Below are 12,862 nucleotides of genomic sequence, written 5' to 3' on the forward strand. Positions count from 1 at the left end.
AAGACTCAAGCTGCTATGGAAAAATTCTGAAAAAGTTAAAGTCAACATCAAAGGTCAAAAGTCAAGTACTCAAAACCAAAGTACTGAAAGTCATGTCCTTAACTCAGAAGACTGGAGATGGATGGCCTTGTCACAAAAGAAGACTTGCTCAAAACCTAGCTTGCTCAAGAAGATATGAAAAAGCAAAAGTAAAAGCATAAAACAACCAAGTGAGGTGTCTTGATTGTAGAGGGAGAAGGCAAATCAGTCATTGTAAAAGTAGGAGTATAAAAACCCAAAAATAGGATAAGAGAATGCACCTAGACTTAATCTAGTGTCATGTATAGTAGGAGTAGTGTAATCTTTATTTTTCAAGTCATTTACATTCAAGTCTTTTCCATTTCCTTCTTCTTCAATCTTCAATACAAGTTTACATTCAAGTTTGTTCTTTAATTTTCAATACAAGTTTTCATTTAAGTTTTAGTTAAGATTCAACACAAAGTTCTTTCATTCAAAGACAAGTCATGATCGAGTTTTAAGTTTACTACCTTCACAAACTTCCATCAATCCATCTCTAAACAATCTATGGTGAACCTCATCAATCTTTTCAACATTTACCACTATACAACTACTTCACTTCTTCTTCAATAGCTTTCCTTTTTCTTCTCCAGCAGCTTTCAAATGGTTTTGTTATTTTATGTGATGGTGGCGAGAGAGAAAGCTCTCTCAACTTCCTTTATTTATATAGGGTTCTTTAGGGCGTGCCCAAGAGTTGGAATCCACTTTGGAAACTTCCGTTTTTGTCTTTTACTCAAGTTAGAAATGTCTATTTTGATTCCCAAGTGGTGAGCGAAAAGTACGAAGGGTGCTGGAAAAAGTACTGTAATTTATGCGAATTTAGAAGATGGGGTAGGCGCGCTCTCGAACAAGCCAAATGAAGGGCGCGCGCCCTTTGACCTCTTGAAACTAGCACTTCAAACTTTGAGTAGTTCTTCAAAATCTCTGATACATGATATTTCCAACCTTGTTTTGTGTATTCTCTCTGGAGTCAAGCCATGAGGATATTACAACCCCGTAAAGTCCCCAGTTTCAGCCTGTTTTGTCGTATTCGTGTTGTTTCCTGTAAAACTAATGAAATAGACCAATCAAATAAACTTATATATATATTAATTAACTAGCCAATATGATGTAAATATGGACATAATTATGTGGCATTTATGTGCTTATCAAATACCCCCAAACTTACATTTTGCTAGTCCTCGAGTAAAACTAAATCTAAATTCAAAAAAAAAAACAAAAAACAAAATCCTAACTCACTTTTGTAAGAATCACGATTACACTTAGCATGTGTAACAAGCCTTTTAAACCCCTAGTGGATGAGTTTTGTCTCATGAGAGTTTTCAAAGAAGATACTCACAAACTTTATCTACAACGACTAAGAAATAAAAGTAATGCTTCTTTAATTTATCTCAGATATCCATATATCTCACTAGCAACAAATAAGGAATAATCATTTTAAAACCTAAGGTAATACATGTATAATAATCAAATCATTTAAAAATAAACATACATGCAATTAACTATACTATGAAATGCAATGACAGGTCCGTTTCGGAAACTTTTGGAATAACATCCTTAAGTAGGTTCTCACAAAGATTATGTAAAGACACAAATCACTCTAATTTTTCCACTCAAGTTTCGCTCACTCCAGTGTGCAGTGGGCACACTCTTTCTCATAATATCAATGATATCCAAAGGAGCCGAGGTTGATTAAACACAACTATCACTTACTATCACACCAACCTATTCCTAATTGAGCTAGAGATATTTATTAAGTGTTATGGAAGGCTTAGGTGATGATTTAAGAATAAATGGAATGGATAACAAAAATAGACAAGTATGAGAAAATAGGGTCTTCGAATTGCATTTATAGAGAATACCTTTGTTCTTGCTTTGTTTCTAGATTTTTGTTCCATACTTAGCCATTTTGTTTTGGATTTTGAGTCCTTTTGATTCTATTTTTATTTGGAGTTCTAACTTTGATTTCCTTATTTTGGGAACATTTTTTTTCTTCTCTTTTTCTTTTGAAGCAACTAACAAATATTTGTTTTTGCACAGGTTTTTCTCTTTTCTTTTTCTTCATTTCATCCTATTTCTCAAACTTATCAGAATGGGTAGGCTATTTTTATTTTTATTTTATTTTTATGATGGGTCAAGAATTTGTGGTTTATGAAAAAGCTAATGAAAGGCTCAGTAGGGTGACTAGCAGAAAAAAATATTCTTTAGGTTGGAATTTCTGGCTATATCGATCCAAAGAGAGCCTAAATTCTAGTTTAGGATATGGTGTGGTGATCAAGCAAGTGGACGTATGATCTCTCTACTTGGTTTTAACTTCTCCCTTGGGTCATCACTCAGATATTAACCTAAGTTTACTGCTAAGTACAATCATGATGTTCATGCATGACATTTATGAAAAAATGCAATGACTAATACCTACGTATTAACCTAAGTCTCTAATAACTACTCTTAATTCTAATGCTAAATGAGACTTCTAAACTATAATCATTACCGAAAAGGAAACAATACCACTATCCCTAAGTGCATAGTATAAATAATAATTATTTTTTGCTAAACAAAACATTTTGTTCCTACCCCCAAACTTATCATAGACATTGTCCTCAATATTGACATATATGCTCAAATGAAAAAGATAATAACATGGACAAGTAAAGATAAAGGAAAGAGGTTACTAATAGCTCCATGAATGAAAAATAAAATATTGAGTCACCTGTAGATAATAGTACCTTACAAAAGATATAAGAGTAATACTATAAATAAGGAACCAAATTACTACAACGACTAACATGTGTCACATATCTCATTCCATAGAGTTCCACGTCTCCAAAAAGGCGGAGAAAAGGTGCTAGAGTGGAATGCATGAGATATGTTCACAGAAGACTAAAAAAAAATAAAAACATGGGTTGCTTCCCATAAGCGCTATAGTTAACATCTCTAGCAGACGAATGCTTCACACACCTAATCTTTAGATTAGTGCTATGTCCAGCTAAAATAGAGTAGGGGCTGGAATGAAATATATGGGAACAATATGAAGCTGGTTCTAACAAAAAGAAAAATTAAAACCTAAAATGAAATAAAAAGCATAACATAAAATCCACTTCCTCCACAACTGTATCAGCAACACCATCAAGTAGGGCAGGGATCGGGTCGGGTTCGGGTCGGATATGGCTATATCCGAATCCGAATAGTTTCATAATATCCGAACCCGAACTTGAACCCGATTATATCCAAAATTTAATATTTGAACCCGACTGAATTCGACTAACCCGATCGGATAACACTAAAAATTAAAAAAAAAAAACCCCAAAAAATATATCCAAACTCGAACCCGAATCCGACAGACCCGAACCCGAACTGAATAAGTAAAAGGATATAAAAATAGACCCGAACCCAAACTATTCGGGTTCGGGTCAAACCCGACCCGATTCCCTGCCCTACCATCAAGGTATGGTTTCAAGCATTGACCATTGACATTAAACACACGAGCATCCTTAGGATCCTCTATATCAGTAGCACCATGACGAAACACAGTTTTAACAATGAAAGGACTAGTCCACTTAGAACGCAACTTACCAGGAAAAAGACACAAACAAAAATTATATAGCAAGACTTTTTTATTAGGTTCAGAGGAGTTGCGAAGAATAGACATATGATGAAAAATCTTAGCCCACTCTTTGTAAATCTTGGCATTCTCATATGCCTCATTCCTTAACTTAGCTGACTCATTTAGCTGAAGCTTACGTTGTGAACCTGCCCTACGCATATCAAAGTTAAAAGTGTTAATGGCCCAATAAGCACGATGTTCCAATTCCACAGGCAAATGACATGCCTTCCCAAACACAAGCCGATAAGGAGACATACCAATGGGAGTTGTATAAGCAGTTCTATAAGCCTAAAGAGAATCATTAAGACGTTGAGACCAATCCTTACGGTCGGGTCGTATAGCCTTTTCTAAAATCTGCTCAATTTCCCTATTAGATACTTCAACTTGGCCACTAGTTTGGGGATGGTAAGGGGCAGCAAGCTTATGAGTAATGGAATACATTTTCATTAAAGATTCAAATGCTTGATGTGTAAAATGAGTACCATTATCACTTATAATTGCATGAGGAGTACCAAAACGAGAAAATATATTATATTTCAAATAGTTAACTACAACCTTGTGATCATTCGTTTTAGAAAAAATTATTGACATGGGTACTAAACTATAGTGGATTTTACATTATGGGTACTGTATTATTTTTTTTGCAAAATAGGGTACCGTATATTTCAAATATTGCTAATATGAGTACCGTATATTTATAATGTGAAGTATGTATACGTATTTGATGATTTGGCAAACAAAATGCGTACACATAGCAAGTGAATGTCCACATAAGTAGCGCATGCGTAAAGCACGTGACGTGAGTCTCCATCTAATAGACATACTTAATACTTACTACGGCCTAATGAGGCCTCAATTCGGGCCCATTGATTGCACCCATGACCAATTCAGGCCCATTAATTGCACTCAAAGTCCCATCTTCGTTACCTTCTTCTACATATCAAGATCAGCTCTGTATCTCACTTACACCCCAAGCTTCACTTCTTTTTCCTCAAGAGTTGAGTTTAAAACATACCATTTAAAATTCTTTAGCTATTAAGCTTCAAAAGCTTCTTATGTTATCTTGTCATAGAAGGATTTTACTTTCTAAGCTTGTTCATTTAGCTACTGATCTTGGGCTTCCACCAAATTTTTGTTCTAGGCTTTCTTTATAATTGATAAGAGCCCAAAACTGTAGTTTTAACCCCTTAACAATAATACTTTTAGACCAATTATGCGAGTAATAAATAAGAGTTAATGCTGATTATGTGCTTTTATATATTACAGGCATTGGAGTCAATTATGTGCAGAAATGTGTCACTTTTGTGAGATAAAGGAGCAAGGGTTGGTTTCTAAGGAGTTCTGTGATTAAAGGCCAAGATTCAAGGAGAAAAAGCCTCTGAGAAGCCCGGTCAAAGCAGAAAAGTAAAAGTCAACGCGGGTAGAAACAGCTCACAAAAGTTAGCAGAACTTTCGAAGGCTGTATATTTGGAATTAGACATCGGAATTGGGCCTACCTTATGTCAAAACGACTGACTCGGAAAGAGCTTTCCAATGGTCTAAGCCTTGACCAAATCAGAGGAGCAGAAGTGGACAAAACGTCTATTGAAGCAAAATCCAGCTGAAAAGGCCTCTGTGGACTAAAGAATTTGGGTTTTGGGCTCGATTTTTCGGCCCAAAACATGGCTCCTCAGCCCATGAACGAAAAAGTGGATCTTGTCTCCTCCATTTGAAGACATAAGACTTAACTCTTAAGAATGATTAGTTTTAGTATGAGGTAGCCATTAGAGAATAGTTTTAGATCTAGTTTTATATTCAAGTAATTAGTTTAGAACAAAGTAGATTATTAATTTAGTTATTGAATCATTATTTTATTCTTCATTAGATTAATAAAAGTAGTGAGTTATTCATAATTTTTGTTTTGGTTTATTAAATTACTTAGATCTAAATTCAGTTCTTAGTTGTTAATTTAGATTTGAATTCTTGATTAGATCAATATTGTAAAGTTATAATCTTTATATGATGTCTTGTTTAAATTCAATTGGAAATAATAACATAATGATTCTAGGCTAAACCTCTATTAGAGGGGGTTGAAGAAGCTTTGATGAAGCTTGATTTGTGTTAGCGTAGAATAGTCGTGATTTTCCATTCCATTCTAGAAAACGATTAGTTCACCATGAGAATGGATTTGATTGTTTCACATGCTAGATGTTAGTTGGTAGAGATTACCATGAACAACTTGGGATTAGGAAGAACCAATTGTTATGCGAAAGCAGTTCAGTTTGGATTACGATGATTCTTCGTTAGTAAATTAAGTCGAGTTAGGGCATAATCAATCCCTCCTAATTCCTTATCATAGATTCAATTTAGCATTTCATAGTTGAATTATCGTATCTCGTTAGTATAATTTGTATCATAGTATAATTTTGTAAAACTCTCATTAACTTTGGATAGATTGATAATCTTAGGAAACACGAATTCTAAAGAACTAGGAGTGGAACGAATCTTTTACTCCAACTTTATTGTGATAGAATCGAGAGTAGAAAAAACTTTGATAAACATCACACTTAAAGTTTAGTTTTAGTTTTACTTGCGTTTAAGTTTCGTTACTTATTCGTAGGTAAAACTAGCGTTTTCCCTTTTATCAAATGGCGTCGCTGCCATCTTAGTTCCCTTTAGAATTGTTTTCGTTAGTATAATTAGTCTTTCCAAAGTCCCATTAAACCCACCCACCCTTGTTTGATTCTAACTGTGGTTGTCCATTACAGAACTGAAATTTTCCTCGCAGAAGTATAAGGAGCGCGACTGCGCCCTTGGTAAGCAAACTTGGAGCGCCACCCGCGCCCAAATCACTAGACATCAGTGAAGTACGGAGCGTGACCGCGTCCTTGGTAGGCAAACTTGGAGCGCCACCCGCACCCAAATCACTGGACATCACTGAAGTACGGAGCGCGACTGCGCCCTTGGTAGGCTAAATTGGAGAGCCACCTGCGCCCAATTCACTGGACCTCGAGTTGGACCTGGGCGCGACCCGCACCCTACCTTGGCCAATTCTGAGCGCAACCCGTGCCCTTTTCTGAAACGCCCGATTTCCGCAGGTTAGTTCAAAATTCCATTTCTTCAAGTTATTCAGTGTTTCTTACTTGTTATATACACTGAGCTCGCGTAAACAAGACGCTATTCATAAGCGAAGCAAGGAGGCTTTCAGGTACTTTTTTCTTCCACACCTCTCATCTCCTGTTAGAGGTTCATACTAGCATATCAGGATTGTTTGGAGTGTTGTCGTGTTTAGTTAAGATTGGTCTTAGCCTTGCATGAGATTAAGGTCAGGCCGAAGAAAAATGCCTAACGTAATCAACCAGCAACGTCAACAAACACGCCTTTCTAGTATACCACTCACTACACCTCTAGCTAGCATACCACACACCACACCTGATACAATGGCTGAAGAAAGAGAGTCTCCTCTCTCTGACTTTTACAAAGCCTTGAATGATAGCCCAAAATCTTGAATCGTTCTATCAGACCCAGTGGAGGATTTTCAAATCCCCCCAAATATATTTAATTTGTTATCCATTTTTCATTGGTTAGACCATGAAAAACCTTATCAACACATGTGTAGGATTGACCAAGTCCTTACTACATTCCACCATCCTACGGTTGGTCCTGAGCAAATTAAACTGGGGCCAACAAGGCGGCGTCTTGGTTAATTGCCCAAGCGCCTAATTCTGTGGACTCGTGGGCCAAACTTGTTCAAGTATTTATGGAAAAATTTTACCCACCATTGAAGACAGATGAAATGCTTTCCAAGATTCATTTCTTTCGATAGAATCTTCATGAATCATTTTCAGAGGCTTGGAATCGTTTCACCGATCTTCTTATAGAGTGTCCACACCATAACCTCGCAAAAGACACGTTAGTCTGTGCCTTTTTCAAGGGATTGTTACACCACCACAAAGAGGTGCTTGACATAATGAGCGGTAGTTTCCTCGATAAAAGGAGCCTTAGAGGCTTTTAAGTTTCTAGAAGATCAAACAAAGCGTAATATTAACTTGGGGGGGGGGGGGGGGGTAGTGCCGATATCCCCCATTCCGCTAGTTCTTCTTCAACAGTTAAGGCTACCAGTATGTTTGAGGTTAAATATGATCCTGAGCTTAAAGCTCTAATTGAATCCCTCACTAAAAAGGTAGAAGCTATTTCTGTTCATCAAAAGCCTACCCCTATCATGAATGTCACCTTTATTCCCTGTAATTTATGTTTGAGTCCTGGGCATCCCGACTCCTATTGTCTTCTAGTCTATGAACATCCATCTGCACAGCTAGACAATATTTATTCCATTAATAGTGAACCTAACGCACCTTGGAGACAAAACCCCAATTTCGGTTGGCGAAATAATCAACAAGTTACACCTCCAGGGTATAATAATCAAAATGTTAGGCCAACACCCAATTACAACCAAGCTCCCCAGAGACAAGGACAAAGACAAGATAATTATAATAATTATAACAATAATAATTATAATGCTAATAGAGGTAACGTCCTGGTTAATAATAACTATCACAACCCACCTGTTAATAATAAACGTGAGATAGTTTCAGTCACACCACCTGTGACTACTACACCTACACAACCGGATCGTCTTGACGCCTTCATACAGGTTACCCAACAACTTTTCCAATCCATGTCTCAATCTAACCAATATGTTTTACAATCCATTAATCATTTAACCCAATAGTTAGCCCAAGAGAAAGCCCAACCAAAAGGCGTGTTTCCAGGTCAAGCGTTACCTAATCCTAAAACACCAAACATAGCCTTTGAGGTAATTAGTAATACTAGTAATGAAAATGGAAACGTATATGAGTTAAATGCCATCACCACTCTCTGTTCTGGCAGAGTGGTTGATAACAATGTAACTATGCCTATAGTTACCCCACCAGTAGTCCCTATACCGGCTATTGAACTAGATACCGAAATAGAAACTGAAGATCCTACCCCTGTAGAGGTACCAGTTAAACCGCAACCTAAGAAACAAAAAGTCAAGGTTAAACATCCTGTTGATTCTTATGCTAAATATAGAGAGAAACTACCGTTTCCCCAGAGATTAGCAATGTTAACCAAGGATATGAATTTCGATGAGATTAGGGAAGTTTTCAAAAATCTAACGATAAACCTTCCTTTTCTTGAAGCGATAAAAAAGTTACCTCACCATGCTAAGTTTCTTAAAGAGTTGTGCACTACTATTTTTTTGCACGCAAGTAAGGAAATTTATTAAAGAAGGAATTGTCAAAGACAATACAAGTTACATACTGTATCAACCAAAACGATAATATGTCCTAAAGGGACATTCTATCTTAGAGACAAAATCTGGTCTACTAGAGTACCATACTGAAGTATCCTTCAATAAAGTGGATCCCTTCCTTGCTGCTGCATCGCTTAAAGTTGCATTCTCTCGGACATGTGATAGCTTCGGTGTTGTAAGCGGGCAATTGCTCGCTTCCATCTCGTCGAAACCTCCATGGGATTGCTTCGCCATTGAATGCTTTTCTGGCAGCTTTCGAAGTCGGCTTCAATCCATATGCAACCCCAATCCATCTCCACCGCTTTTCGGCTGCCATGACTATGGTGCATTGCATTCGCATGATAGCTGTTTTACGACCAGGTCCACGGCCCGGAACCCCAACCACAACTAACTCCTTATTCGGCATACCATACCAGCCCCCCCTTACTAGGTCTCCCCGGCAGATCCATCGGTGTTGCATTTGATGACATTGCCCCACCGGGCGACCCGGTGCACTTCTTGGATCATCTGTCTTTGGTGCGCTTTTCACATGTCGTCCAACCTATCAAGAATCGCGAAATTCTTGCATGTCATTCGTTTTTCGCCTTGTGACCCGCCCGAAACCTTGATCCCGCAAAGCACTTCTCGTAATGAAGCTCAAGCGGATAGGTATGTCCTCGAAGTGCTCTCGGTTCCAAGTTTTCCATACCTGCACCATAATGTGGACAATGGCCGCGTTCCACAAGTCTTGAACGATAGAGCTTCTCCCTTTTGTTATTCTCTGTAAAGCTTTAAAGCTATGATCCCGAATATTCAATTCGAACAAGTCTGCTGCCCATGCCCAAATTTCTCAAGCCTTGTTGCAGTCCCATAACATGTGCTGAGCGTTTTCCTCCTCTTGATGGCAGAAGTGACATCGTGAAGCAAGATTTACCCCTACCTTTTCCACCCTGTCATCTGTTGGTACCGCCTTGTGCAAAAGCTTCCATGCAATACAAGCTGTTCTGGGGTGTAAATGCACTGCCCAAAGCTTCCTATGCCAGGAGATCTTGTTCTTCTTCCGTCTAATAGCTTCAAACGCGGACTGAACCGTGAAAGTTCCATCTATTTCTGGTTTCCAAATACGAATATCCTCTTCCCCACTAGGTTGTGGGATGGAAGACAAGTCTATGCCCGGGACGAGTGAATACGCCCATTCTACATACGGGAACTTCCATTTATTGTCTTCTATAACATCTGCGACCTTTGCCTTGAAACCAAACCAGCTCACCTCGGGGAGCAGCCCCATGACCGATTGCCCTGCCCAATTGTCTCTCCATAGATCCACCTTGTCGCCTTTGCCGATGATCCATCCAGTGAAAGGTTTTACTTCCTGCAGAGCACCCCGAAGGCTTGGCCAAACCGATGATGGCTTGTGATAAGTGAGGTAGCTTCCATCCTTTTTGGTGAATTTCCTGTTCATGAAGGTACTCCAATCATTTTGTTTATTTAAGAAACACCATGCTAACTTGATGAGTAGCGCCTTGTTCAGCTCCTCCAACCTTCGTATTCCAAGCCCCCCTTCATCCTTGGGTTTACAAACACTTTCCCACTTCAGAGTGATCATTCGTCTCTTCGTAGGATCCCCTGACCATATAAAATTCCTTATGGCCGCTTCTCCATCCTTGATGCTTTTCTTGGGCCATTTATACACAGACATGTTGTGTATCGGTATACTTGAGAGGATAGCCTGTGTCATGATCACTCTCCCTTGAAAAGATAACAACCTGCCTGCCCACCCAGAAGCTTTCCTTTTGATTCTATCAACTAGAGGTTGGATACATCTACTTGTAACTCTGCCTTTAAAAAGTGGAACTCCAAGATAAAGCTCCGACAGCTCTCCTTCTTTGATATCCAAGAGCTCCTCTACTTTCCTTTTCTTAACACCTGTCATATTCCCTAGAAAGATTTTGCTTTTCGCAGTGTTAAAGAATTGTCCTGCTACTTGCTGATACTCTAAAAGTGCCACCTTCAGTCTTCTGAGCCCTCGGATGTCACCATTTGCAAATAGAAAGAGATCGTCTGCAAAAAGAAGATGAGTAGGCCCAGGAGTGTCTCCGATGGTCACCATATGCTTCACGAGGCCCACCTAAAAATAGTGATTTATTCTCCTACTGAGAACATCTTCTGCCAAGTCGAAAAGGAACGGGGACAGGGGGTCCCCCTACCTCAACCCTCTTCCAGCCACAAAGAACCCACATGGTCCTCCGTTTATCATAACCGATAGCTTTGCACTGCTGAGAATTGTCTCAATCCAATCACACCACTTTTTGGAGAAGCTAAATCTCTTCATAACCTCGGCAAGGAACTCCCAGCTAAGAGTGTCGAGCGCTGCTTATGTCCAAACTTCAGCCCAATGTTACCCCCCCTTCGATGGTGCTCTAGCTGATTCATCATTTCTGACGCTAAACAGATGCCCGTGGAGCTATTCCTGCCTTTGATAAAGCCGAGTTGTTCACAACTGATCAACTTGGTTGCCATTAGGTTAACCCTTATAGACAAGATTTTTGTAATAATCTTAAAAAGGAAATTGCTCAAACATATTGGTCTATAATGATTTACAGCTTTGGCATTAGTTACCTTTGGTAGGAGCACCAAAAAATTTGAGTTCATACCCTGCGGCAGCTTGTTGTCTTTGAAGAAAGAGATAATGGCTTTGCGACATCCAAATCCACTATATCCCAAAAGTTTGGTAAAATGCACCTTGAAATCCATCCGGACCTGGTGAGCTATTAGCGTCCATGTTAAACACAGCATGCTTGATCTCTGTGAAGGTAGGGATTTCTGAGAGATTTGCATTATCCTCGTCAGTCACAAGCTTCGGTATGAGTTCCATCAGTCCAACATTGGGTATGACTGTTTGCGGCTTGTACTTGGCTTCAAACACTGAGACGATGTGCTGCTTGATGTCTTGTTGCTGCTTAAGGATGGTTCCATCGCCTTTCTGAATTTCCAGGATCAAGGCTATATTCATTCGCAGCTTGTGAAGAGCATGGAAGTAAGCTGTGTTCCTGTCCCCTTCAAAGGCCTCACTAACTCTAGCTTTTTGCCACCATTGTGCCGCTTCTGTGTCCAAAATGCCATTTAGTTCCTTTTCTTTATTCCGTTCCCTTTCTTGTAGCTGGACATTAAAAGGGTCCTCCTCTTGCTCCTTCATTATCCTTTCCAGATCCTCTGTCACTCTCTTTTTCTTTTTGCTCAAATCCCCGAAAGTTTCCCAGCTCCATGTTTTTAGAGCTTCCTTCAACCTTTTAAGTTTTTTCATGACTTTTCTTATAGGCACATCCTCGAGGCGTTCTTCCCAGCTCTGTTTGACGACCTCTTTGAGACTCTCATGCTTTATCCAGTGCTTCTTGAACCTGAAAGGAATATTGTGAGGCTTAGGAATAGCTGTGAACCATCCCACAATAGGGGAGTGATCCAAAATCCTCCGTTGTAGGATCTTGCTTCGCCATCCTGTGGCTGCATCTATCCATTTCTGATTAACCAAAATGCGATCAATTTTCTGTACCATTCTTTTATCTCCGTGTCTTTTGTTTGACCATGAAAACTTGAAGCTGAAACTTGTAGTATCTATAAGCGCATTCCCATTTATAAACTCAACAAACTCATTTACTGCTGTTTGACAAGGAAGCCTTCCCCCTTTTCTTTCTTCATTCGAAGTAACCACATTAAAGTCCCCTGCCACTGCCCAAGCTTCCGCATTCAAACCCAACTATGACAACTCGTCCCATAGTGCTCGTCTTTGCACATAAGCTGATCTGGCATGAACCAGCGATATAAGGAGGTCACCAGCTTTAATAGAAATATGTTGATACGACATATCAACCAAATTTATTACAATTCCCTTCCTCCAAAAAACCCATATATTCCCTATCTTATTGGGAATATTATTATGTACAAAGTCC

General features: G+C 39.0%; 1 protein-coding gene across 1 annotated transcript; it reads right to left on the reverse strand.

Annotated features, from left to right (window-relative positions):
- Window positions 1-11,628: 11,628 nt before the first annotated feature.
- On the reverse strand, window positions 11,629-12,468 carry LOC147515523 (uncharacterized). Its single transcript, XM_086592947.1, has one exon. It carries the CDS (start codon window positions 12,466-12,468, stop codon window positions 11,629-11,631), a length of 840 nt encoding a protein of 279 aa, XP_086449073.1.
- Window positions 12,469-12,862: the final 394 nt, after the last annotated feature.

This window comes from Coptis chinensis, chromosome 2 (assembly GCF_015680905.1).
Source record: "Coptis chinensis isolate HL-2020 chromosome 2, ASM1568090v1, whole genome shotgun sequence".
In the NCBI taxonomy this organism is placed as follows: Eukaryota; Viridiplantae; Streptophyta; class Magnoliopsida; order Ranunculales; family Ranunculaceae; genus Coptis; species Coptis chinensis.